Source organism: Nasonia vitripennis, chromosome 5, assembly GCF_009193385.2.
Source record: "Nasonia vitripennis strain AsymCx chromosome 5, Nvit_psr_1.1, whole genome shotgun sequence".
NCBI classification, from domain to species: Eukaryota; Metazoa; Arthropoda; class Insecta; order Hymenoptera; family Pteromalidae; genus Nasonia; species Nasonia vitripennis.
In genome coordinates this window covers 1,432,111-1,459,709 of record NC_045761.1, presented here as the reverse complement: position 1 = coordinate 1,459,709, position 27,599 = coordinate 1,432,111, and the positions used below count along the sequence as shown (strand labels likewise).

The window sequence follows — 27,599 nt, the reverse complement described above, 5'->3', positions numbered from 1 at the left end:
CGTCAGAAGATCCCGCTCCACAGGCGATTGTCGAGAGGAGCAGTCGGGCCGCAAATCGATCCTATCGGAGTGTGACATCGTCATTAGCCGGTAGCGGAGCATGTCCTACGAAATTTTTATCGGAAGCTCCCGTGGGTACGAGACGAGGCAAACAAGCCGGCGGTGTCTAGTCACGATTTGTTTTGATGCGGGGAAGCCGAAATTTCTCCAGTGCGTTTTTTTGTTTTCTCGCTCCGCTGGTTGGGTTTTTACGGGATTCCTTTAGTGCTTGTCTTAACGTGCTCACTACTGCCGATTATTCGTAGATAAAGATCGGTTCTTAAAGCGGCCGTAACTGGCGTGTTTAAAGCTTATTAATATACGCTAATTGTATGCACGGAGTAAATAAAAATCGATTTTCCTGTTGAGCTCGATCGTAAACTCGCAATATAACACAGATGTGTACGTATAAGACAGCGATCGTCAATCCGTCGTCGAAATTTTCCAACCCTCTCTCGCGACAACAAGCACCTTTCCGCCTCCCAAATTTCAAAGTAGCCCGCGAAACTCGGTCAAGCCGATCACCTGTACGATGGACGACGACCAGTCCAGCTTCTTCGGCCGATTCTACACCTGCGGTAACCGATCGTCCAGCTCCCATCAGCTGAACCTTTGCCGATCTAACCTACGAGCCATATAACCTCCTCTAAGTGAACTCGAGCTTCAGCAAGGAGGTCAGCAATCCCTGCAAACCGGGACAGAAGTCCTTCGTAGCCGGTCTCTTCGACTCGAAGCCGAAGGAGCCCCCGGAACGCGCCAAAGCCAGCGAGGGGAAACGAGCCAAGCCGGATGAATCAAAGGCCGTAAAAAATGACGAGCCTTCCGAGGATAAAGAGCCCGAGCCACAACAGTCTTATCAGGACGGCGCAACTGACTCGCCGCCTGCAGAGAATATCTGCTTCATCAAGGAACAGGTGCGATAGATCGTCGCACGATTCCATTCGCGATGATTCAGGGGGAAAAAGTACAGCGTGTGACACAATGGGCTAAAAATACACCTCCGAATCAGTCGGATTGCAAAGAAAAGCTAATTTCCTCCGAACCCCGCAGAATCCTCTCGACCCGTGCTGCTGCGAGTTGAAGACCGACGACGAGGATGATGGGAGTCCTTGTCCGCCTGCCGGTTACTCGGAGAACCCGCGAGTACCCGGCTGTGGCTGCGACCTGTGCCGCAAGAGCGGATACCACGGGAGCTGCTGCGGCAGACGGGCTTACGTCCAGGGCGGCGACGAAGAGCCGCCCCGGTTTGAACAGGCTTAGCATTTTTATTTATTGTTATAGCTATGTGTGTACTTTCGTCGATCGTTTCTCAGCGCGTGTAGGATATTAACCGGTGCGGTCACCTTTATACGTCAACAGGTGAGCTGAACGGGTGTGGATCTGATAACCTCATGCGCCGCGTAATCTTATCGGGCACGTATGCGCAACGCTTCGTCGCGACGGTGTACCATCACGTCTGTTGAAGTGTCTGTACAACGTATAAAAATTTTCAGGTAAGGATCCAGTGAGAACAAGTGTGAATTTCTATTCGAGACACGCGACCAGGAACTCGCTCGTGCGGCTTTTATTACTCGGGCGAGGCGAGCCTGGAGATTGCTTTATGGTCGCGCAAATATATTCTCGTTTATTTACGCTTCGGCTGCGGTGAATTTCGAATCTTCATTGTCGCTCGCAGAGTACGTGTGTTATGTGTTTATGATTTGTTTTTTCTCTCTCCGCGTAGTTCCGCACTGAAAAAACTGCTCACGGAGAGAAACGATCTGCCTTCCAAGGTTTCGCCGATTCTCCAAATATTTGCGTAAATCCTTCGGCTGGTAGACTCTCGAGGAAGAAAACCAGTTCCACCGCGCCGTGAAATCCTATAAGTCTGGCATGCGCATATCCATCTTCTGCAGAATATCTCGAAATTAAAATCCCACATACCGGCCGCGGTCAGTTGCGAAATCGAGAGTAAAAAACAAAGTGGTACACGCAGCTCCTCAATATCGGCGCACAATCTCCAGACGATTTTCGCCTGGCAACGCTCCGGCCGTGAAATCCGCACGAGCGCGACTGAGATAAATTTGAATTTGAATCGCGCGCAAAAGCGCCGGGTTGAAAACCGAAAGAGGGCAAGGTGTACCTTGCGTCGAGATGCAAATTTTCCGACGATAGCTCAGCGGTTGGTCGAGTGACTTCGCGGACGAGTCGTGATCGAGCTTTTATATTTTCTTTTATGATTATCTTAATCCGGCCATAAGCGAACCTTGGCTTTTGATTCGAGCTTCTGGGCTGGAAAGGCGTATACTGATTACATAGAGTAAGAACTGATTAATCCAAATATATTGAGACTCTTTATGTAACGCTAACGAAAACTACGCAACGCCTAATCGAATAGATAAAAGGTACATATCGGCTGTACGTATAATCGTCGGGGAAACTTGCGAGTTTCTGCGATACACAGCTCAAAAAATAACATGTGCGCGATGCATTTAAATCGTCCAGCCCTGAATAATTCATAAAATTCGACGATAAGGAATCAATCACAGACTCATACAGACGCGCGAACTCGCGTCACGCAAGTTCAGAGAAAATTCGCTACTCCCGGGTTTTGTCATTGTAATGTGACCTAGTGAACACACACGGCGAAGAAAAACAGCGAACAAAGTAAAAATTCCGATATTTAAACAAACCACATGAGGGGGGCACGCGCTGATCAAATTGCAACGTGTGTATTGTTTTAATCTTTTAACTTTCCTGATAGCGAAGATCAATCACGCGTTTGACTTTGCTTCGGGTCAATCTCGCTTATTGCCTCGAATCCCGCTCTAGTGCAAACATGACTGGTTGTGAAGTGCACCTCGAGTTCTGGTGTGTGGAAAAAATTCATTATACCAAATTGAGGACATACACCGACCTATCGGATTATGTTTGCTCGAAGGAAAGAAAAGAAGCTTTCGCGATATGTATATCGATCGGAGACGCGCGTGTGAGGTTATTTTTTGTTTTTATTTTAATAAGATTAGAAGTTTAATAAATAGCTTATCGCTATTATTATATTCATAATCAGTGCGCTTTTCATCGGAAAGCCATTATCTCGCGAGATAGCGAAACGCCGCGTATGCAAATAAATAGAAGAGCGCAAAAATAGATCGGTATTACCCTATGCGCGCGAAATCCCAACCGATCTCCAATAAATGCCGAACGAATCAAAAGGTATATAGCTGCTCGTGATCTTCCAGAGCTACGTTTCCTTGGCAACGCGGCTCTCACTCTCGTTCGCAAATAACAAGCATACAAACAAGGCATAAAAAAAAGGGAAACCTGCAGACGCTCCGAAAAAAGGATCGGTACACACTCCCATACCGATACACGCTAGTTATCTCCTTCGTCCGTACACAAACAGACGAGCGTTCAGTCCTTCGTCTCGAGAGATTTTTCTTCCCACACGTAGTGAAGAGAGAATAACAAAAAGACCGGCAACAGCAGCATCAGCCTATCGGCCGAGATCATCGCCGCCGCCGTTGAAATTCCCGCGCCGCCGGCAACGACTCTTTCTCTCTCCCTCGCGAGCAAACAACGTGTGTATACGTATACACACATGCGAGGAAAGAGAGAAGAGAGAGAGAGAGAGAGAGAGAGAGAGAGGGCTTGACTAGGCGGGCAAAGTTTATATAGCGGCAGCCTCGGCGTCTGGAACTCAGTCGCTGCTGCGCCAGACCAGCAGAAACAGACGTTTTCCTATATTCAGCATACAGAGGAAAGAAAGAGAGAGGAAACAGCCATGCGTACCCGTAAGTTTTTGCGACAATTATCTTGTACAGTGCGGTGTACTGACGTACTGTTGTTGTTGTTGTTGTTGTACCTTATATATCGAGGAGGAGTGAACCCCAAGCCGACTATAGATGCGGGTCTCCACGGATTGAGTTTTTTTCATTTTGCTTTTCCGAGTCGCTTGTACCTGCGCTCGCACAACGTTATCGGCAAATTCAAAAGGAACTGAATCATCCAGTTGCTCATACTTTAATTATTTTATCGAATTATTGCTTGTAACAATATTGTCTTACAGATATAGATAAAATTTCCGCGCGAAGCATGCGCGATTTGAATTTTGACAGCAAATTGCTGTGCATACAGAAGTGCTTATTTGTCGCTTGAACTTTTCAAAATACACACGCAGCTTTGAGAATTCCCAGCCGGCTAATATATCCCTCATTTTATTTAATTACCATAGCCATCAGCGCCGCACGTTTAAGTAAACACGATTATGCTAAAAAAAGATCTAGCCTCCGTGCGTGTCTCGTGCTTTTCCTTCAACTCCGCATCAGCGCCGGAGAAGACAATTCATGAGAAAATCGCACGATCTCTAGCATCAGCCGAAAGGAAAAATAATCTTTCTGCGGAATTCGATTAATTCACATAAATATTCCTCGTTGTTATTATTTTGAAACAGTTCTACGAATCATAGCTCAAAAAAAAAAAAAAAAAAAAACGAAAAAATAATTCACCGCAATTACCAACTACTCTCGTTATCCGCCCGCGAATGTAAATTTAGTATCCAAGTGCGGAGCCCAAGCAGCCGGAGGAAAGACGGCCTCCGGCGGTGCGCGCGCGTTTTATACGAGAGAATAAAGCGCGCGCAGTTATGCATTCGATAACGACTGTAAAAAGCCGAGCGCCTGCTGACCGGTCGCTCTTTCTTTACCGATCATCTCGCGCGCGCTCGCATTAAGAGCCATACGAATGTATGCCGGCGACTTGCGGGTACGAAGCTTTTATCAAGACGATATTTTAACGTTGAGACTGTTTGCTCTATTATGTAGGCTCGATTTAACGAGGGGGTTGCTTATGTGCCTCTGGAGTGCGTTTAACGTGCAGCTTTTTACTATCTCGACTTCTTATCGGGTTCGAAGAGGAAATAGATTCAAGTTCACAAAGATCGTATAAAAAGCGGGTTAAACCGAAAAACCGATACGCTCTTACATAATCGTTATAATATACACAGAAAACCGAGCAGAGCGGCACAGCTGTCGATGCATACAGAATGTAAGCTCGAGAATGGGAGAAAAAAAAAATCCCGTAATCACGCTCGCGGATAACGGGTCGCGGATAAACAAACAATTTCCTGGCGCAGCATAACGATCTACATCCATACACATATGTGCCCGACCTCTCTCGCTCTCCTACAACAGTATATATAATACACACGTATATGAATTCTCTCGTGACGATCCGCGCGTATACGTGACTCATGTATGTGCACGTACACGAGAGAGGCCTTGACTCGGCCTTCGGAAAATCCTCATAATTAGTATTAGTTTAACGTAAAGAGATCGGCACACTGCAGCGCCGATCGCTTTGCGTTGCAGATTCGCGAGCGGCTGATGTTGTTGACAGATCGGTAAGAGAGAGAGAGAGAGAGAGAGTTTGATTATAAATTTATACACCTGGATATTTTTATTTAATCTTGTTTTTCATGAAAAGTTTACGTTTGATCGGTAAACAGAAGGCAGTTCCATACAATAGATAAAATTCGAGATGGCAAATATTATACAGCGCTGAAAAGCTCGTCTTCGTTGGACGCGAATCATGTTTTCCTTCTCACCAGCGCGAATATGCTAATTCAATGTACACACGACTAAACGTGCACAAAGCTTTGTTACTTGTATGGACGATCGTGTCTCTCCGCATGAACCATTGATCGTGAAATATCTATATACCTATAGGCCTTCTCCACGAGCGATTGGTTAGTTTGTTCGCCGGTGTATGTGCGCAAGTGCGCGAGAGATAATGAGACCGAAGCGTTTGCACAGGTTTTCACGGGGATGAGTCTGAGAGAGCTCAAATTTTCGGAGCTATTGAGTCATCTTATTTGTGTGTATTCGAGAGAAACTACGTTAATGACGCGTTTGCCGGGGCCTTGTTATCTCTTGATTTTCCGAGAATTCGAGGCATACGCCGAGCCAGATGAGTATTATATTTGCGAGGATTATTAGGCATTTAATTTTGCAGATTACGCAAGACGCATTAGGATAAAACACATCTCTAACTAATAACGCAAAATCGGTATCGCAGAACTAGGCGCGACTACAATTTCTCGCCAATTTTCCAAACTCCGCTTTCCAAGAAGAGCCGCGAGATATAGGAGAAAAAAAAATCACAAAACAGCCCACGAAATCGGCAAGGTCGACTAGCGCTCTACGCTCCACCAGCGGATTCGCGATTACGCGCTCGTTAAAATTCCGCGCGATAAACGTATAATATACACCGAATTTTTCTTCTCCCCCATTGCCACGTTATGACCTTCCGGGGGACCGAATTCAAATGCTAATTACGACTATTGTGCGTCTCCCGCGTTGGTGAATACGAAATTTCGAGGATACACCCATATGACGTGTTTCTTTTTGCTCTCTGTTGCAGCTACAGTTATCTTGGCGTTAGCGCTGTGCGTGACCTGCACAATGGCCGAGGACAAGGCAGCTGAGCCGCTCAAGGCGGTCTCCGAAGGCACCGGACACTTTGCCACGAATTTCTTCAAGGTGGGTCTACAGATACTGTTACGCGCGCGCGCGCGCGCATACGCTCAGCGCGAATCCGAGGAGAATAATGGAGACGTTTGCCGTTTGGTATTTGAAAGTACGCTACTGCAGTAAAATGAGAAAATCAGCGGTTGTAAGAATCGAGCTATTTTTATTGCAGCGCGTAAATTCGAAATAAGCGCCTTTCTAAAATGCAATAACGCATCGATTTTGTAAGAAGCGAGCCAGTGCAGTTCATCGGAAAAATAACGCTCGCGTCATATCGCGCGCAGCTTGTACCGCTACTCCGTATCAATCCTCGTCATGCGCATGCGGGTCGAGCAAGAGCAAGCGCGGAAACTTTGGCACGACATGGAGCAGATCGTGTGTCGTTGGAAACTTTGTTAAAAATGCTGAATTTCGATTTTTTAGCAAGTGTCGGCGGAGAACAAGGGTAAGAACCTCATCAGCTCACCTCTGAGCGCCCACGTTGTCCTGTCGATGGCCGCCTTCGGGGCCGGTGGTAACACCGCCGTCCAGATGCGCCAGTCCCTTCACATGCCCGCCGACGACGTCGTCTCCAAGCAAGGATTCGAGAACCTCATCGACACCCTCAACGTATGTCGATTTTTGTATAGCGCGTGATTTTTACCGATTCCGTAAAATGATCAAAAATTTTGACGAATGCAGAACGTTGAGAACGTAACCCTGGAGGTCGCGAACAAGATGTACCTCGCCAACAACCTGAAGCTCAAGTCCGACTACAAGTCGCTGACCAGCGGAACCTTCCGCTCGGAAGCCACTGAGATCGACACCAGCAAGCCCGCCGAGTCCGCCAAGGTGGTCAACGACTGGGTTGACGAGAGGACCCACCACAAGATCAAGGACATCGTCAAGGAAGGTCGGTTGCGATAATCCACGAACTCCGCGAACTCGAGACTCGAATCCAGCGAAATGCATGCACATTGTTAACGCTTCTGCACACTTTATCGTTGCAGATGACATCACCAGCGACACCCGCATGCTCCTGCTGAACGCCGTCTACTTCAAGGGAAAGTGGGCCAAGGAATTCAAGAAAGAGGGCACCCAGGACAAAATCTTCCACGTCGACGCCAAGACCGAGAAGAAGGTCCCCACCATGTTCGCCTCCGGCAGCTACGTCTACGGTGAACTTCCCGATCTCAAGGCCAAGTTCGTCGAGCTCCCGTACGAGGTCGGTATCCTTATTGCGTTCAATCGCCAATAACCAAATAGCAGCTACGCGTTACTCGGCTAACGATGCGCCACTCGTGTCTCCCGCAGAACAAAGACTTGAAGATGGTCATCATCGTGCCCGACGAGATCGAGGGCCTGAGCGCCATCCAGGAGAACCTCGAGTCCTTCAACCACACCCGTCTCGCCGAGGCCGGCTCCGAGCGCGAGGTCCAGCTCTACATCCCCAAGTTCAAGATCGAGAGCACCATCGATCTCAAGAAGCCCCTGGAAGCCGTACGTATATTATGATTTGGATCAATTCTTTTATTGCATACCCACTGCGCGTCGAGCAGTTAAATGATCAGGGCTTGACTCCCGCACTTTCTCGCGCTATCGTCTCGGCGACCTAAATGTTGTACTTATGTTATACCGACGATCGCAGCTCGGCATGACTGACATGTTCAGCAACGCCGCCAACTTCACCGGCATCTCCGACGAGCCACTCAAAGTAGGCAAGGTCCTTCAGAAGGCTTTCATCGAAGTGAACGAGGAGGGCAGCGAAGCCGCAGCCGTCACGGGTGAGTTGTCCACTCGATTTAAAACGCATCTCTTTACTCTTTTCTATCAATGCGCTTCTTCTTTTCTCTGCCTCTGTCCCCCGCACTTCCCTCGTCCTTCCGTCGTTACATCGAGATGCTATTGGAAAGAGGAAACGATCCTTCAAGCTTTGCATAAGGTGGTTTGGTCTGGTGAAGGTGTATAACATAATCAGCGGTGATGGTTCTCTAGCTCCTTTCCTCTCGGCTGCACCTACTTTTCTCTCTTTCAATCTATAACCCTCCAATCTCTTTGTTTGCACACAGCACCGCCGTTTACGCGTGATTTTGCACTTACTACTTGTTTTTGCCGTCTGTGTGTGTGTGTTTCGTTTTCTGTGTTAAACTTACCGTTGCGAGGTATTCGTGTGTCTTTTTTTTCCTCAATGTTGATTACATTTGTCAAGCCCGCGCGCCTTAGCGCGCACCGTCGTCGTCGCCAAAATTCATGTCAACAAAGTACGTAGAAGAGTGTATTTATCTATATTTCATTTGGTTTTACTGTGCGCATAATATATATATATATATATATATACACACACATAATGTATATATACACACCTTTGACTAATGAGCTACACACCACACATGCGTCAACTATACTCTCAGCAGAATATGGGTAAGCTCTCTTTCTCTCTGACACCGCACTTTTTCTCGCGCCCGCGGTTGTTCGCGCGTTTGATTGTTCAAACGGCCCGGCAGTTTGCACAGTTGCTCCCCCCCCCCCCCGACGAAAAAGTTTTCCTCCTATAAGTACACCGCATAACACACTACTGGCACGATCTTTTACTTTGGTTGTTTTTTAAATACCGTATGTACATGCGTGGAATTTTGCTCGGTCCGCGAAAACTTTTCGGGCACTTTTTTTCACAGAAGTGATGTACTGAAAGTGCTGGATATTTTTTAATTCTGGGTTATGAGACGTAATTTGCAGATTTGAATTTATCAAAGTAGCTTCTTTGTCGTTTAGATGATATAACTTTATTCTGTAGAGTAGATCCAATCCTGCAAATTTAGTTAAACGCCTTTCGAGAGAGTGAACGAAAATTTAAAAGTAATGTATTTTTCTGTAGACATGGAACTGGAGTACAGAACTGGTCACGATGAGACAGTAGTAATTGTTAATAGACCATTTTACTTCGTAATATCCAGCAACGGAATAAATAATTCGATCTTCGTCGGGCAAGTTCTACACCCGAAAACTGCTTAATTTATATTAAAATAGTACCACTAATATCGCATATAAGTTATATTCGCATAATTTTATATCATTTATATATTTTGTCATTAACATTGTGGAGTAAAACTCTGTGTGTAATTTCTGTGCGACATTCAGCCAAGGAATATTGGAAATCGGGTCATTTCGGCCGAACTAGTTAACTATACATTGAAGTATTTATTACCACTAATCTCGGATGGAAAGCTTCACCGGCGGACCCGATTCCCATTAAATTCCGAGGCTACGAATTCAAGAAACATAAAGAGCAACATCTCGCCTCGACAATTCGAATTTTATTATCTCGCATCGACGATAGCGCACACGCGTTCGCGAAATTTAGCTCGAAGGCCACAGCCGATTTCGACACGCTGAAAATCGGCCTGTGTATAGTGATATCATAAACGTTCGCGCGTCGTCTCGCAGCGACTCGCTTCTGTTCAAGTCGAAAACGTAGATTAACAAAACATTGATGCACAAAGCCATGCATATGAATGGTCTTGAATTAACGCAAATAACAATAATTAGAGCAATGAACCTATAATAGCACGTACATGTATATCTATATAAGTAGTCCTTAGTCTTGCAATGGAGTTATTACGATTGACCGTTGTAATGATCTATTTGCCCAAAACAGTGTATGGTGTGATGGCGTACAGTTTTGTGTACAAGCCCCAACTGATGGCGGACCGACCGTTTCTCTTCGCGATAGTCGACAAGAGGACCAAAGTCACGCTCTTTACCGGACAAGTCGTACAGCCGAGGAGCTAATTATTTCCCGATGATTATATATGTATGGATGTGCCTGATGACCTTAACTCGACCAAAAATATAACATAGTTTGCTTATCGAATTATAACTGTTTCTTTACGATCACAGCGTGATCGAAATTTCTCTTCTCGAATGATCTTTCAAAAGGCTGTTGACATATAGGATATAGACATAAGTAGCCATGGTGCAAAGGTGACATTTTATCTCTCCGTCTTTTTTCATTAAGATAGGTTTAGTTTATCTCCTCAAAATAGTTGTTTTCTGTCGAAGCTACTGATTAGCTTATTTTCGAAGTATTTGAAGCGACATTGCCGAGTTTCTTTTTATCTTGGTGCAAGTATTTTCATTCCCTTATATTTTTCTGTAGAGTTGAATTTTAACTAACTTTAGCAAAAAACGCTCAGCATTTTAAAATTTTGCACGTTTTTTTCTCTTGTAGTCCAAAATATTCTATTTTTGAGTGATTACGAATAGCCTGTAATAAAAGCGGATAGACCATTTTTCTACGAAATATACGATCTGAATGATCAATCTGCTATTTTTGCCGGTTTAGTTAATGATCCCTGAAAATCTGTATTCTACGTCTTTCTAATTAAAAATTCTTCCACAATTGTACTAATAAGCTGATTCTTACTTTTACAAGTTTGGGATGAAAAAAGGTTACTTCTTTTCTCAGGCTTTCTTAAAAATTCTGCAAAATTTAAAAAATATCAGTTTGACTCCAGCCATTCTTTTTTTTTAGAAGACATCTTTCGGATTATAGGAGGTGGTTCCGAAATTCCTAGACCAAAAATGTTCAGAGCTGATAAACCTTTTTACTTCTCAATCGTTGACATAAAGTTCGATCTTTCAATCTTTGCTGGCACCATATCAGACCTGTAATGTTTATGATTAAACAATCACCGCGATAATTACGCATTGAACTAATAAAATTACTTAGGCAAATAAAGCGAAATCTAAGATGTAAAGTGAATAGAAATTTTTTGCAATATACCTTGCATGTAATTAAATTTACCTTTACTTAATTTACAAATATACACAATTGTGCGTAGTATAATAGCTACAAAACGAACAGTCTAGAACTCTTATCCTAACGCAAATTAAAAAGATAATTTATTATATTAATATAATATTATTCGCCTAAAAAAAGAATATTAAAAATCTATAACATTTAACAGCTTTGCTCTGCAGTACTTCAAAATTAATCAGTTAACAGATCAACGTAGTTGCATGAAATGATAATGCAAATTGTCGCTAAAAATACAGAACATCATCTTCTTTTTTTTTAGCATTTAGGGCTGTTACTTATTCCGCATATAACCCGAAACGAGTAGTAGCAGATAGGCCGTTTATTTTCCAAATTGTTGACAACCGATCAAAAGTGACAATCTTCAGTGGATTCCTGAATAATCCAGTACAGCATTGACTTCTCGTTTGTTGAAGCTATATTCTCTTACATCACATGTTCATACATAAGTATTACGATATAAATTAGATTCAAATTCTAAGTAAAATTCATTGATCTTATATTAGTTAGGATTAAAAAAAAAAAACAACTTTTATTTATATGTTAATTGTACGTTTGATATTCATAATATGTTACAGTTAATATTAATAGCTTCGCTTGTATAGGTTTGATATATTTAATACTTGAGAAGTTTAGTCATTTAGTTAGATGACCTTGTGATCAGAGTAACGCAATTGTGATTCATAAAAAATGTAAAATAATTAAATAAATATCCAGTTTTCTTGCACTAGATATTGTACGAACACATATTCAATCCCATAGATTCCTTATCTTTAAAGCACACACGATAATAAAACGGAATTTCTCATTCAGTTACTTCGAGAGAAACGAGCTAATTTCTTCCTTTTCTTTTAGCGATGCAAATAGTGGCTGAGAGCTCTTTGATACAGTTTGAGAGACCGACAGTATTCAGAGCTGATAAACCCTTTTTTTTCACGATTTTTAACAAAAATACTAACTTTTTCATCTTTGCTGGAACTGTTGAGAAATTGCTAATGCCGGATTCTAAATCTGCTGGAAATAAAATGTTATTGTGTACAATAATTCGAACATCTTATTATTTATGCTTACACCAAAGAGAGATACCTTGATTGCTTACAAACTATAAGATGCTGTATTGCCGATAATATAAGAAGTAACTGCATCTTTAATCTCGCCATCAAATTTGAACTCCTTAACTTAATTTATGTACTATATTAGTATGTTTCGGGAACCAAACGAAAAAATTAAATCAATGTATTTTTTTAGTGATTAAAGCACTACTCATATCTGCTGCCTTTGGGCCTGACCTCGAGATGGAACTAAAAGCAGATAGACCATTTGCTTTTCAAATTGTGCACAAACAATCCAAGGTCGCACTCTTTACTGGATCTCTGAACGATCCTTTGGTGACTTTTGGATAAAAAGTAACTAATAAAACTAGCCAAAATTAACGGTCATTGCCATTAATCCCACCCGCCTATGGATATTTTGAAAAATTGTCAATTGGCTTTACCAATTACCCTAACTAATGTCAACTAACAAAAGATTTTCGCATAAGCTTTACATATACTTGTCATTACATCAGTTAGAATTCTAAACATATATGTAACTATCTTATCCTATAGTGGTGTTTTTTGTCCCAGAGGTAGCCATAATGCCACCAACAAGACCACCAAGAATAATAGTCGACAAGCCATTTTTATTTCAAATAATTGACAATCGAAGTAAACTCATTCTTTTCGTAGGATCCGTCCTTGATCCGACGATTGATAATTGACTTTTAAAAATTTAAATTTCTATATTTTTCCGTTCTTTTGTATATCAAATATTTTACTTATCATGTGTAAAAATGTATCGGATGTCTATTGGTTGGTTCAGTTTGCAGTAATAATTAGAATAAATAAAAATATTTATCCATTACACTGCTGTCCTATCCAATTTCCAAACAATAGTCTCATTTAATTTGCCAAGTTAAGATGTTGTTACATTTAATAATTAATTATTTGAACACTGATGGTTTAGTTAAATGACGAAAAATACAATGTATCATGTAAACTTTTCAGTAATCAACTATTTCATACGATCTGGTCTACCACGAGTTATTGCTACGAAATTTTTAGCAGATAGACCGTTTTTCTTTATGATATATGACGTCAAAGCAAACATTCCTATCTTCAGTGGAAGCATCGTCAATCCTTCAAGTAACTAGTAATAGAGAAATGAAATGTTATGTATACATTATAGGAGTATTGTACAGAAGATAACAGTGTGCTTTAAAAGTAAATAAAATCACAGGCGAGAAATGTTTAAATCAAACCTTATCTTCAAAAAGAAATATACTACTCACACGTAATACCTAGACTACATGCATATGTGCTTGAATAACTTTAAAACTAATGAATTATTCCTACCAATTACCATTTTCTCACATTTTCTCAATTCATATATACATACACCATTATTGAATCGACTTACTCTTCTGTGGTTTAAAAATAAAGAAGGTGCATTCACCAATCTTTTATCATGCGATAACCTGACCGACTATACTAACGAAGTGCCAATTAAAATACCATCACTTTTTCAACCACTTATTATAAATCTAAAAAAGTTTCGTTCATTTTTTAGTTATTAAAATTAGACCTGTTAGTGCGCTGTTGTACGAAGAGGAACCAACAATAATAAATGTGGACAGGCCTTTTGCTTTCGGAATATTCTACCACAACACTAAAACGATTCTGTTCAGCGGATATATTGTTAATCCTACGGCTTAATTGTCAAAAGCGCGCACAGAAATAAAAGAAAGATACAGTCCTGTTTACCTTTTGACGTATAGGTAACGTTCCGTTCTCACTGCTCTAACTTTTCCATTTAAATAGATTCTGTAGAGCTTATTTTTGAGGATTTTTTTTGCATCGCAAATAAATTTCAAAAAACTGATATGCGATTACTCTTTTGCATCGTTGACCTGTCCATCTTCCAAAACTACTATTTCGATCTATAATTAATTTATTTCCTATAGGATTAAAATTGGCGATTCAATTCGCTCTCTTGCGTTTAATTTATGAATACGTATTCTAAACGTTGATATCATACTTTCAGCATATCAATTCGTATATCTAAGATCGCCTCAACAACAATATCGCATTATAAAGATGATCAGGGCTGACAGAGCATTTTATTTTAAGATATGCAACAACAAATTAAATATTTGCATCTTTGCAGGAAGTCTCAGTAATCCTGCATAAGATTAATTTATTTTAAAATAATGTCAACAAACCGCAATTGATTAATCCGTGTTAAACTACACTAAAAACTGAAACGCCTTTCAACACAATCTCTAAATGGTTTTTGTTTATTTTTAATTATTTCGAATCATATATACCTTTATACTTGTTTACAATTCTATTAACCGAGTTTATTTTATTGTCATTTTCCTGTTCTCATACTATTTCCATGGATTAAACAATAGTAATCATGCACAATGCCTGAAACAAAAGTTTAGGAACGCGAGTCATTAAAACAATATGTATTGCATTTTCCAGATATTGGAATTGAGTTGTTGGCTGCAATCACTTCTGATGAAGATGAAACACTATATGTGGATAGACCGTTTTATATTGAAATATTCAACAGTAAAATTAATGTTCCACTCTTTGTAGGATCTGTAATTGAACCGTAAACTATAACGATAATATTATATCCTAAGTGTTTAAATTTATACATGCGTGATTATAAAAACACAAGTAATAAGAAAACTTCACCTTGATTTCTAACTTTATCTTATCTTTGCCATTTCTCTATCTATCGTAGGGTAGAAGTTATATTAATTAATAAAAGATTCACAAACTATTTTCAAGTCTATATTTAGTAGTGATAAATTTTTCTGCAGAATTAGAAGCAGCGCCTGCTAGTGCTCAAATAATATTCGATCCTCCAACTCTGGTAAAGCTGGATAGACCGTTTTTCTTCGCGCTGTGCAGTGAAAAAACAAATGTTCTTCTCTTCAGCGGACAAGTCTTTGCTCCATAAATCCCAACATCGTATTGAATCTATTAGCTGCATAATTATTAATCGAGACAACTATGTATACAAAATTAAGTATATAAATTAAGTATTAAAAAATGTAAGAATTTCATTGATATTAAAAAATAATAAAATAAGCCTTAGTTTTTCAACGGCTGTCAATAAAAAAAGTTATTCAATTATTACTAATAAGTTATAATTGAGAGTTAAAATAACCATCACCTCTCTTATATGTATATATTTCACCTAATCATTTTCAAAATGATTGTTATGCTGAACCACCACATTTTATTTTCAAATATGCTATTGTTAAATTACTTAAAAAATTATCTTATGAAAAAACATACATGGTGTTGACAGTAATTGTTAATTTCATGTTATAGCAATGATAATGATGCCGATGTCTCTTCCAATTTTCATACCAAGACCACCAAAAATTATAGCCGACAGACCATTCTTGTTTCAAATAGTTGACAATCGGACTAATGTCAATCTATTCGTAGGATTCGTCCTTCACCCGTAGATCAGTTATTATGATGGCTAAACCGTAGCTTTAATTAGATATTTCACTTACAATATGTAAAAAAATTTCGTGTCCACACAGATAGTTGAAAACAATAATAAACAGTATAAATACTAATTTGTATCTATTACACTATACTATCCTACCAAATTTCCGAATGACTTATTTTTAAAAGTCTAATAATTACACGTGAATATTTCAGTTTATAGGGCAGTTGTACGTAAGAGTCGACCGAAAAAAAAGAAGATTGAAGTGAACAGACCTTTTTATTATATGATCCGTGACAACAGTGTTTCTCTTTTTATTGGACAGATTACAATACCATAATTTCTATCGCAGCACTCAATTCTCTGTCGTCAGTAGTATATTTCTTAGTTTGTATAAAAAATGATTACAAATAAAAAGTTTGGAGTCAAAACCATTATCTTTCTTTGTGCTATGAATAAAATGTCAGAGAGAATAATCATGATAAACGCTAAATTATCTATGTCTGTCTGTTCCTTCAAGATTTCAAAATCCGAAAAGTGTTTGCGTACATTTGTTCGCCTCTTAGAACCATGTGATTCTTTGATTATAGCGATCATACGCCAAATCCCAAGAATGGGCGGTGTGCCTCGAAAATTATTAAGATTCCAAGCTGACAGACCGTTTTACTTTATGATCTATGACAAGAACAGTAAGGTTTCTGTTTTCGTCGGACAGATCACAAGTCCATATAAATTTGCGTGACGTCATCTTTCTAGACACGTAAGAAATTTTATTGATTGTCAATAAAAATCTTGAAGCCAAGGCATTAGACATCATGCTGCACATTTGAACTTTCTATTTATGCTTGAATAAAGTTTCATAAAAAATGTTTGAATAAAACATAGGAAATTTACTACGCGTAATGTAATTACCTATATACCTATAAGGATTTATTTTGTTTGGTTGCTTGTTTTTATACCTATAGAGGGCATGAAACGGTGCGGTTCTTTTTGAAGTTTTCAAAGCTTCTGGATTGTTTGGCTTGTTATTTTGAAGAGATAAGTTTGTGCATGCAAAATTTAGATTACATTGTGAACGGAGTTAAGAAAAATTATAGTGTAATGAAATACGAATAACATTTTACAGAGGTTGGTATGAGAACACGCATAGGGCATCGAGTAATTGGCCGTAAGAGAATCATAGCGAATAGACCATTTTTCTACACGATATACGACAGTAAAGCCAATGTTGGCCTTTTCGCCGGAGTCGTCCTAGATCCACTGTCAAAGTAACACACATCACAGCCAATCACAACAATAATTTATCGAACAACAATATTTATATACCTACATTCTGACAGGCTGAATGATAATATTTACATTCAGTCTTTTTGAATTAAGCCATAAGTATGATTACATCAGCGATATACCAAATATTTGAAAATTTAGTATTTTCAGTAATTATATTCATAATATATGAATAGAACTGCGCTCAAGAAGGATTTTGTACTTACTCGAATTTTCAATAAACTTTAACTCTGCCGAAGAATACCCTTCTATATCTATGATTTCCCGTACTTATCTTCCCTGAGAAGAATCCACGGTCGCTCTTTTCTATGCTAAATGGCTGCATATTGTTTGTCTCGTTACTATAAAATCCACTGAAGTCGAAAAAAATGCTTATGCTTACTACTAGGTCTCCATCTCTACAGCGAATCTCACTAAGTAATTAATCCAGAGCTTGCAAAATAAAAATGTTTTTTTTCTTTTGTCAGATGTGGGAATCATAACCGATTCCATCGTCAGAACCTATGATTTCGAAGCAGATAGGTCGTTCCTGTACATAATCGAAGACACTCGCAACAATATCGTTCTGTTCGAAGGTCTCGTGCGAGACCCGACTCTCTGAACGTTATAAAAAAAAGATCGATCTGTATATATATGCAGTACACAATTAACAACTTGACCAAGACTTCATTAAATCAGACGCAGCTTTTCAGTGTGACAGTGTTTTCTATATATAATCAGGGATCGATCATAATTGGATGCTAAAATAATATACTGCAAGGGATCGAATAACTCACGAACTTTCGGCGATAATCGATCGATTTGCCCCGATTGGAATCTGTTCGCAGGTTGGCACGGTTGGCACATCGCACCCGCACCACCTCCACTAATCCAGAAACTCTATGTGGACAGACCCTTTTTTTACGCTATCGTTCACGCCCCCACAAGCGCGAGTCTGTTCCAAGGCAGCATCCGATCGCCCGCCAACTAAGCTCAGCTATAGCACTGACGCTATATCCCTGTATTTTTATGAGCACAGCTATAATATCCGGCACAGAAGCACGTCGTCGATACATATATCGCGTTTATGATACCTTATATGTAGGCCTGGGCAAACGGGTCCAATACTGCATGTTGTACTTAAAGTAATTAAAACAAAACTCAATAAAACTCGTAGAAGTTATTAACCTTGTTTTTTTTTTTTTAACAACGATACTGGAGTTATTTTTGTGGGAGATTTGTCTGCTGCTCGAATCGCCTTCTTTCCTGTTATGTTTTGTGAAGAACTAATCTCCCACAAAAATAGTTTCGGTTCGGCTTTATTCTTTACACTAAATCCACAGAATCAAACAAAAATATGGGAGATAACCGTAACTGCATGTCTGATATACTTTTGTTAACACGTTTATATCTGTGTATTTGTAAAATTAGTGTACGTATATTAAAGTGACACGCTTTAGAAAAAAGAGATTACGGGCTCCCTCGTAGTTTTAAAAAACTCAAAACAAGATAACACGCTTCTCATTTCCAAGAGTCGGCTTCAAGAAGCCAATGTTATTTTTGTATTGCATTTTGCCTGTATAGTATCCGAGATCGTACTATTCTCGCTACCCATAACTATCGATTTCGTCGCCGATCGTCCGTTCTACTATGAAATCGTAAAACAGGCGAACGACAAGGAAAAAATCACGTTATTTTCCGGACTGGTCAGAACGCTATAAATGAGAAAAAGGTAAAACGACAATCAATATACTTATATATTCTATACATTATACTTCTTTACAGTTTTATAGAGTGCATTGAAGCCGCTATCGAGTGTTTTTATTGTTTTTTTTAATGCTTCGTTTTTTTTTTTAATCGCATGCTTGTTTGACAAGTTTTATGCATTTACGCGATGAGATCAGAAATGCAAGCGAGTGTTTATTTGGCTTTGTTTTTTTTGTAATATATATTACCTAATAATAATGTACTCAATCGACAATTTGTTAATGTTGTAATTATTATTAATATGGTTCGATCGACTGTTCAAAGTTTATCAAAATGTACATACACTGTTAATAGTGTTAATACAATGTTTTTGTTATGGTGGAGGTTCATTGAACTTTAAATTTTCCTTTTGACGATTTTAACTTTAAACTTCCACTTGACGACACTCTTAATGTGTACAATATTGTCGAGTCAAATATTTACGTCCGCAACCTTTAGTACTTGAGAATAATTTAAATTCAAAACGTTATACTTTCAATTAAATGAAAAATGAATGCTAAAAACTTATTGTCAATTTCCAGACACTGAAATCGACATAAGATTCGGTGAAGAAGACCCCGACCTCCTTTACGCCGACCGACCATTTGTTTACATCATCGCGAAGAAGGACCTGAACGTATTTGTCGGAAGTGTCGCTGACCCGACCGCCGAATAAGTAAAAAATATACTTAAACTCGTGGTAATTCGAGCTTAACAAGCTAGAAAACTCCACAAACTCAATCTGTTTATAAGTGCACGTTATTCATGTGAAAGTAAATACAAAAAAAAATATTAGCCCACCCGAGTATTCGTGTAATTAATATTATTTAATTCTTTGATTATGTACAACATTATTAAATGAGTATAAGAGGCGTGTGTAATGCTCATAATATAATACTGATTCAATACTTTATATAGGTATTTTTTTCCTGTTAAAACTATCAATGCATTTTATATGAGTGTATAGTCAAGATTTAGTAAAATTTATGTGTGTATAAGCGTAATAAATGAAATGATTGAAATAATAAAATTGCAAATGTGAAATGTGGCTTATCGGCCAAATTAATTATTAAGAAACCTTTCGATCTCATTCCTATCACGTTAACAATTTTTATTTTATTTAGGATTCGCTCTATCTAAATGTGGCTCATTGTTCAATTTTATATGCTTGTAAATATTTTTCGTATATAGTAATGTTACTTTTTGTAAATACCGTCTTTAGTGCTTTTCGTTAAAATGATATTCTTGTTTCTGTGGTCGTTCGTCTATTCGTTTCTGATTCTATTTTCTTCCTTCAACCTTTTCTTCGTTATATTTTAATAAATTTTTAAAAATGGTTTTATGCATTATTACTGTTTCACTTTTGCAGCAATGATCATGGTTATGAAGATGGCTATCATCAGTGCAGAACCGATCGAATTTCGGGCCGATAGACAATTTTACTACATGATTAAATTACGTGACGTTATCCTGTTCCAGGGATATGTTGGCGAACCAACATTGTGATTCATATGTTCTTTACCAAAGGAAAGCTCTGAATAAATTTAATATTTACGAGATAACTTATACCTATTATAAGTAGTCGAAAATCAAAGAGAAATGTAAAGTACTGTAAAATCCCCAGTAAAATATAAAAAAATATATTGTTCATTAGTAAAAAACCCGAATATAACAAAATAATGCTTGCGTAAAGCAAAAACTAAGAACTTCGTAGAGTTTCAGTTTGTAACCAAAGAATTAGAAAAAGAAAATGAGAGTTATACAAAGATTATAGAAATGTTGTATAATATTTTATAAATAAAATACTAAAATGCAGGGCACATGTTTTATTTATTTGATCATGGATCGATACAAACAAAATTAACGCGTACATTGGAAGCACTAGTTTACTTTATTGGCACATATTTTATCCAAACAGTTGGCAATAGCCAAGAAAAGGTAAGGCACATCTTACGGTTTTTTCACTCTCCTATCAACCGCTTGTCTTGAGTACAACAAAATAATAAACAGGAGATCATCACTTTGTAAAGATAATTGACTTACGCAACTCTAATGCATAAAATAGAAAAAATACTTATCACTAAAGATATGCATGTGCAGAGCTTATTGAGCGCTTATAAATTGAAAGACTGTCAAAGTCGAAAGCAAAATACGATTATCGCTGAAGTTATTTTAATAAAAGGCTCAAAAGCACATTATGATCGATATAACAAAACGAATGATACATCATAATACTATTAATTAAGGAAGCTCTGGATAAAACTAAAATTTTCTTTAATCAAAATTATTGAAATAAACTATATTAGATCTTTAACATAAAATAAGTCTTTGTAGAATGGGGTTTAAACGATGAATTTCGATGAATTCATGCGTGTTTTGATTCAATGCACAGAAGCCAAAAATCGAGTAGAGTAAAGCATGTGAAGAATTGGAAAATCTGAACGTAACGTTTAAATTGATTTTGATAACACAAAGTCAGGACAATCATAAAATTTTGAGATCAGTTATTGTCGTTTGATTTGAACGTTACATTAAAATAATGAAAATAAAAAGAATTATAACTTTTTAAAGTGCTGCTTTAGCTTATAATACAGCCAGACTCAGCTTTAACGGACTTGGTACCATTTGAGGTGATGGAGTTCTTACGCGAGCTTGGCATGCTCATAGTCGTGTCCAAAAACTCCTCGTCGTTATCTGACTCCGCTTCCCGATTGTTTTTATTACGCGGATACGTGTCTTGCATATAGCGATCGATCATATCACTCTCTGGCAAAATTACCTGACCGTTGTGCAGCATGAAGGGCAGTCCCTTGCTCTGTTGAAGTTTGAACTGCTTCTGAATATAAAACTGGTGAAGTTCCTCAAAGGGATCCTTTTCCTCATGCGCGAACCGGTTTCTTCTGTTATCATCGACATCAACATTGTTGTCGTAGACAAAACCAACGCGTTTCGGTTGTTCATCCGAGTCAGGCCTGCGCTGGTTTTGTATAATATTGTTGTTGTTGTTGCTCTCCTGGCTGTTTAAAAACTCAGTAGTAAAGCCCATGGGTCTCGGGGGTTTCTGAGGTCCAGTGGCAAAGCGATTAGCAATATCTTGTGACACAGCATTGTTGCGATTAACTCCGGAATTAGTAGCCTGTGAACCGTAGGAAAAACGGTCTTGAAGCCAGTCGAGGGTCTTGGCTTGGCCATCGACCATCGGGTGAGTTTGTCTATTTCCGTACTGTGGACGGTTGTCAGTCGTTGTTGCCTCTTTAGCGGCGTTTCGTAGAATCACTTGATCTCCACTTGAACACGTGGGTTTCACAGCCCCTATATTAAGAAACATCGTCGAAACCATAAATAACTAAGTTTTTGTATGACATTGATAATTATTATTATATTTTACAATCAAATTTATTTACATAAATAATCTATAGGAATAGACTAATGACTAGTTATTCAACATTGATCAGAACAATATTTAACGGAATAAACATGCGAGAGGAGTTTTACCCATAGCAGTGTAATAGTTGAGTTCTTTGCGCTGGTTTTCAATGCTCTTCTTCCAGCGACCGCTGTTCATAACCAGCTGGGCCAACTGCTGAATCGTCTGACGCGGCTCATCTGTATCTCGTGTTAGTTCATCGCTCCTCCTTCGCTGCTCCTTGGCTGGTGTCGAGGAGTCGCAAGGATTGCCGATGAGGCGCTCGCGAGCGTTTATTTCACGCATTCGGTCGTAACTTTCTCCTTGACCAGCAAGTAGAATTTCATCGCTGCGCTTTACCCCTATATAACAAACATAAATAGTATTTATTAGAAATTGTTGTTCTACAACAGCAGACTTATTATATGTCAAATCATGTAATCAATGTTCTGGAGCGTGTATAAATCTGCTCTAGAATGTTGCTTATTATCATTTGAAAGAACGCGCCGCTTCCGTTGAAAGCGTATATCTCAAAAACCAGTTTTTCAAGTTAATCACGCTTTATCAATAAGGCTCGAGCTACTGCATTAAAAAAAGTACCTACTCCTTCCTATATGTCAGTTATGTAAGAACTTTCCTAAGAAACGTCGTCCATATTTGACATACAAACTCTTACGAAGTCATGTTCAACTCACCATCGTTAGTGTCGTAATCATTGTATTTATACTGATTATACTGATTGATGGGTATATTGAGCATCTCTCTGCGATTTTCCATTTGCCTTTTTCTGAGCCAGTTAAGCCAAGCATTTTCAACGACTTCAGTGAAGTGGATTTCGGTGTCGAGGAATGCGGCTGACAGTATTTGCGCAGCGCTTGGTTCCCGCTGAGTATACAGCCCTCGTCGCGCTTGCAGATCCTGTTCCATCGCTGACTTGATACGTGCATTTTCCACATCCTCCTGGAGTTGACGCTCCGCACCCAGGAAATTAGCCGTTTCGAATATTAGTGTCTTTGTATCCATGCCACTTTCGAACTCCTTGGCAATACGTCTCTCGGTCAAGGATTGAGTGCGCGTGTAATTGTTGCTCTAAGTAAAAATTATATGAAAATTTTTATAAATACATAAATAAACGTAGTAAGTGAGGTATATAAAAAAATAGGGCATGCTTTTATCAACTAAATCTTTTAGCGACTTTTAACTCGGGTGTACAATTAACATTAATTATGAAAGTAAGAATGAGTGCTAATTTGGTCGTCATTCTAAGGTTGAATTAATTTAAAAGAATAATAGAACAGCACCCTTAAATTAGATATATTGAGACGATATGCGGATAATTCTAAGACTTATTTCTTTATAAGATAAGTAAAAGCATCTCACCATGGCATGAACTGGTCTGAATCCAAGCTGTTGCTGAGCCCGCACAAACGGCGATGTGGACACTGGTCCGAGCTTCTGCCAGATAGCGCCAACTTTTCCAGATGGACTCATTATGGGCGAGACAACGCCGGGTCTCGTCATCACAGGATTCTGATTAATCGGTTGGCTATTAGCGTTTGATACGGTGCAGGGCACGCGACAGGGCTTTGGCGGTACCAGATCCAACTTCGGTGGTATTACACCAGGTTTTGGCGGCGGTACAAGATTTGTGATGACCGGCTCGGTCTGCACGGACTGGGCGTCCGAGTTTTTACTCTCGGAGCTCTTGTTGAGTACAGCTGTTTGTACAACGTCGAGAAGGTGGTCCAATCGGTTTTCCAAGCGATTTTGGCGATCTCGATCCAAGTCAAGGACGCGCGTCACCATATCATTTTGAGCAGCCAAAATCTAAAATGATTTTGAATTAAATTTAGGTGCTTAAATTAGTTTAATCGTAAAAAAAGTATGCATACCTTATTGACAACTTCGTTTTGCGAATTTATCGCGCTCATCATAAGCCTCTCTAATTTTTCAGCTTTCTTTTTCCGAAAAGGTGCATTAGGAATTTCATCAGTATTAACAGCAAAATCCTTTAATTTCGTTGGCTCGTTGTCGGGTGACGGAGAATCTTGCAAAAATTCTATTGATATAGTATCGTCGTTAAACGTAGCGTTGTTTGTTATACCAGTAACATCAGCTCCTACGTTAAGTTGATTAGGCGATGGTCGACTAAATGTTTCGTTTAAACCATGCGACTTTTCATTTTTCGCCTGGCAAAAAGCCTCGTTCAAGTTTGGCGGAATGTCAGGTGAAATACTTGGAGATAAGAATCCTAATTGATTAAGATTAAAATTATAGTTTGGAGGAAATTCTTGAAACTGTCGATGAGTTGCAGCCAAATTCTGTCTAAAGCTGTTTTTTCTTGGTTCTTGAGGCATTGCGCGATTGTTTACGCTGTTCAGCTGACACTTATTTTGCATTCTTAGAACATTTTCGGCGATTACGTTTTGTCCGAATCCTAGTTGTCCCTGGTTATACGCGATTCCCTGATCTGAGTACAATCCTTGGTTGACATTTTGAATATTCTGACGTAAAATTGGATTCATTTGTAATCTGTTGTGCTCCATTAACTGATTCTGAAGCAAATTCTGTTGCAAAAGTGCTTGATTCTGCTGCATGTTCTCTTGAATTATTTGATTCTGCACATTTTGCACAGTATTTTGGAATGGTATTTCACTGAAGTAATTATTGGAGTTAATGTGTGGCCTATAATTCTCTTTAATAGGAATTTCTTCGCAGATTCCATTTTGATGCATAACTTTTTTATTTATCTGGCCAAGCTGGTGTTGAGTTGTATTTGTGGCTGCATCTCTAACTGGAGAAAGAACTCTGAAGGGCTGGGCCAAAACTGTTTCATTTGACTCAGGCGAGTCTGGATAATCTTCATCCCCTAAAAATGGTTGTACAATTCAAAATTTTCCAAAATATTTGTGCTAATGAATGTAGCTAAGAATAACTTACGTCCTCCACTCCAAACAGGAGACAAAGCTTCTGTCCGGTAAATGGATTCTGCAGGCTGTTGGTACTTGCAGCGCATTTGGAGATTTTTATTGGTTTTCACGTCTTTAGGAGGTGATTTTATGTTTGTTGTTGAATCTGTAAGTAATATCACAAACAGGCATAGACACTTCTCAAAATTAAAAACAAATGACTATTCATGATCTTCTTTTGTTGATAGTTAAAAAGTATACGAACCAACAGTATCAATTCCGTTATTATTGTACTGCTCCAGCTTCTTGACTTTGAGCACTCTGTCGATGGAATCATAGTACTGCTCAACTCCACCTCGAGTACCAGCTCTTTTGGCTTCCCTGTAGCACACCAGCACTTGCTTCATACGGGACCTGCACTGCTTGCCGGTGACATTGTAGCCTTTCTTGTTCATGTACCTAGCCACACTCTCCCATATCAACTGTGGCTTGGCCGTGTGCTCCAGCTGCTTCTGCACCTGCTTGTCGGTCCAGACTGACACCAGCAGAGTGGTGCTCTCCGGAGTCCACTTGTACTTGTCCCCAGATTCGCTCATCCTCCCGAAATTCCTCCTCTGCATCCACGGGTTTACGAGAACAAAAAAGAGCGATCGCGACCATGTGTAAGTATCGAGTTGCACGTGTACCCGGAAAATTTTCACAGAAAAGCGCACAACAATAATAGAGCCCGAACAAAAGACTACTTACCGGAGCCGCGGGAAAAGGAAAAACGCGGAGCCGCAGATCAAAGAGATCCAGCGGACATTTAATCCCCTCCTTTTGATCCTATTCGCGTGCAACGCGCAGCAGCGTATAGTAAGTATTGGGAGCCGAACGCACGCCGATCTCGGCGTTCAAACGGCCGACGACGGTTTGAAATCTCTGCGCCAGACTCGCTATACTGATGCATATAGGGGGAGAGGAAGCAGTGGGGGTGGACGCTCGGCTCTACCGCCCCCCTATGCTGCAGCGGAAACGTGTGAGCGTACGTGTGGGATGCTGATGCCTGCGTGTGCACGACTAAGTATACGAGAGCTGGACCAATGGCAGCGAGTCTAACTGACCGGAGCTGCAGGTTTTCGAGCAACAAGTGGTTGTTGTATGGCTTCTGCCATTCTCTTCTTTCTCTCCCCACCGCATAGAGATCTGTGTATACTCTCTGCCTCTTTTTTCCTCGAGAAGCGTGCAGCGCTTACACAAGCGAACGCGGCGACATATTATTCTGCGAAAAAAAGTAGACGATGCACTCGGATTTCTCATTTAGCTACTATGCACACTCTCACGACTTGCTTTTGATTGAAGCGCAGATTATGTTCGCGCTGACTCTTACACTTACGGTAGTATATGGTCTAGGATTGAATTTTCTTTCTCGCGCTCTCACATGCGGCGGCAATCTGTCGCGTGTGTAAGTATACAGCCGTGCATAAGCAGCGAGTGTCGTTTTCTCGCATAACTGCGCATTTATTATTAGGAAAGTCGGCGGGTTAAAGTGATTTATTTACAAACATTCCCCGTCCATCTGGCGCTCAATGATTTATTGTTCTTTCAAGGAGGCCTGTACATATGGGTCCGCGAGGCTTTATTATGCTTCTCTGCTTTGCGGACGTTATTTGAGCCTCAGAGTGCTGTAATTTATTACTGCGTTGTAAAATGAAAAATATATATGGGTACCCGCGAAATACGGTTATCGCAAGTTTGTAAAAATTTTTTTTAAAAATAAAACTAAATAAGCTTTAGGCCGTGCTTGAGAGGTGCGATCGAAATGAGAAAATAATCGATGACAACGAAAAAACCAGTATGATTGTTATAGCTCTCTCACAGCATAGCTATGTGCTAACTCAGTAAACAAAAACTGCATCGTAATTGATTATACAAAGCTTCAGAACGTTTCTACTCGAAGTCCGAACTGCGGCGCAATGAATTTTAACGAAAACCGACCAATAAGCACTGTTTCAATGATATACACGAAAATGCATTAACAACAACATCGAACAATTCACGAAAATTAACGAAAAAGAAGCTACTACCAACAGAAATCTTACCGTATTTTTCGGAGTCCGCAAATCTGCGCTGCACGACGCTGCTTTGCAGCTGCCTTTGTTTTCCTGCGCAAAGTGCCTTATACCCACGTTAAAGGGCATAAAGCAGTATATATACGAGCCGGAGCCTGCAGGCCGAAACGAGAAGAAAAAAATGCTCGGGCAGTCTCGCCGATCTTCGGGAGTGGAAAAAAGTAACGTAAAAAAACCGTCACGACAACATGCACGTACTCGCTCAGCTCGCGCTACGCCTTTTTTAAACGCCGACTTACCGACCGGACGAGGATATTTGATTTTTCTACGGTTTTTGAAATGTTCAGGGAAAATATAAACGGTTTA

At 39.7% G+C, this 27,599-nt stretch overlaps 3 protein-coding genes across 34 annotated transcripts; 2 read left to right on the top strand and 1 right to left on the bottom strand.

Annotated features, from left to right (window-relative positions):
• The first annotated feature begins 176 nt into the window (after window positions 1-176).
• LOC103315331 lies at window positions 177-3,254 on the top strand. Of its 3 annotated transcripts, none has more exons than XM_008203628.3 (5): window positions 180-617; window positions 691-953; window positions 1,090-1,283; window positions 1,399-1,532; window positions 1,763-3,254. In XM_008203628.3, the coding sequence occupies exons 1-4, from the start codon at window positions 572-574 to the stop codon at window positions 1,400-1,402; spliced, it is 507 nt and encodes a 168-aa protein (XP_008201850.1). In that variant the 5' UTR covers window positions 180-571; the 3' UTR covers window positions 1,403-1,532; window positions 1,763-3,254. The 3 variants fall into 3 exon arrangements, 2 of the variants coding, with proteins under 2 accessions (XP_008201850.1, XP_008201848.1); XM_008203626.4 differs by having other exon boundaries at window positions 192-617; window positions 1,090-1,324; XR_004344998.1 differs by having other exon boundaries at window positions 177-1,003; window positions 1,090-1,324.
• An 11-nt stretch (window positions 3,255-3,265) lies between these two features.
• Window positions 3,266-20,682, top strand: LOC100122505 (antichymotrypsin-2). Of its 26 annotated transcripts, none has more exons than XR_004344988.1 (10): window positions 3,266-3,812; window positions 6,439-6,557; window positions 6,969-7,154; window positions 7,227-7,437; window positions 7,535-7,749; window positions 7,839-8,024; window positions 8,173-8,308; window positions 12,589-12,746; window positions 13,948-14,155; window positions 14,865-15,513. XR_004344988.1 is itself a non-coding variant. In XM_008203614.4 (9 exons), exons 1-8 carry the CDS (start codon window positions 3,803-3,805, stop codon window positions 18,840-18,842), a joined length of 1,200 nt encoding a protein of 399 aa, XP_008201836.1. In that variant the 5' UTR covers window positions 3,266-3,802; the 3' UTR covers window positions 18,843-18,853; window positions 19,410-20,665. The 26 variants fall into 26 exon arrangements, 21 of the variants coding, with proteins under 21 accessions (XP_008201836.1, XP_032456303.1, XP_016842347.1 ...); XR_004344989.1 differs by having other exon boundaries at window positions 15,212-15,471; XR_004344992.1 differs by lacking the exons at window positions 12,589-12,746; window positions 13,948-14,155; window positions 14,865-15,513 and adding exons at window positions 17,970-18,853; window positions 19,410-19,911.
• LOC100680442 lies at window positions 20,679-27,449 on the bottom strand. Of its 5 annotated transcripts, none has more exons than XM_008203605.2 (9): window positions 27,264-27,342; window positions 25,930-26,443; window positions 25,448-25,796; window positions 25,214-25,348; window positions 24,166-25,142; window positions 23,654-24,100; window positions 22,969-23,362; window positions 22,363-22,635; window positions 20,679-22,179 (listed from the first exon to the last, which is right to left on the bottom strand). In XM_008203605.2, the coding sequence occupies exons 3-9, from the start codon at window positions 25,776-25,778 to the stop codon at window positions 21,446-21,448; spliced, it is 3,291 nt and encodes a 1,096-aa protein (XP_008201827.1). In that variant the 5' UTR covers window positions 25,779-25,796; window positions 25,930-26,443; window positions 27,264-27,342; the 3' UTR covers window positions 20,679-21,445. The 5 variants fall into 5 exon arrangements, with proteins under 5 accessions (XP_008201827.1, XP_003425278.1, XP_003425277.1 ...); XM_003425230.5 differs by lacking the exon at window positions 27,264-27,342 and adding an exon at window positions 26,558-26,738; XM_003425229.5 differs by lacking the exon at window positions 25,930-26,443 and having other exon boundaries at window positions 27,264-27,449.
• Window positions 27,450-27,599: the final 150 nt, after the last annotated feature.

Bases quoted from the DNA above. Each gene is read 5' to 3' on its own strand.
- LOC100122505 (XM_016986857.3), top strand. The intron at 7,438-7,534 runs GTCGGTTGCGAT...TTATCGTTGCAG, and splicing joins CAAGGACATCGTCAAGGAAG to ATGACATCACCAGCGACACC. The intron at 8,309-12,195 runs GTGAGTTGTCCA...CTTTTCTTTTAG, and splicing joins CGAAGCCGCAGCCGTCACGG to CGATGCAAATAGTGGCTGAG.
- LOC103315331 (XM_008203626.4), top strand. From the start codon at position 572: ATGGACGACGACCAGTCCAGCTTCTTCGGCCGATTCTACACCTGCG. The intron at 618-690 runs GTAACCGATCGT...ACCTCCTCTAAG, and splicing joins CGGCCGATTCTACACCTGCG to TGAACTCGAGCTTCAGCAAG. The intron at 954-1,089 runs GTGCGATAGATC...CGAACCCCGCAG, and splicing joins TCTGCTTCATCAAGGAACAG to AATCCTCTCGACCCGTGCTG.
- LOC100680442 (XM_003425229.5), bottom strand. From the start codon at position 27,362: ATGCCCTTTAACGTGGGTATAAGGCACTTTGCGCAGGAAAACAAAGGC. The intron at 24,101-24,165 runs GTATGCATACTT...AAATCATTTTAG, and splicing joins AAAACGAAGTTGTCAATAAG to ATTTTGGCTGCTCAAAATGA. The intron at 22,636-22,968 runs GTGAGTTGAACA...TTTGTTATATAG, and splicing joins TGATTACGACACTAACGATG to GGGTAAAGCGCAGCGATGAA.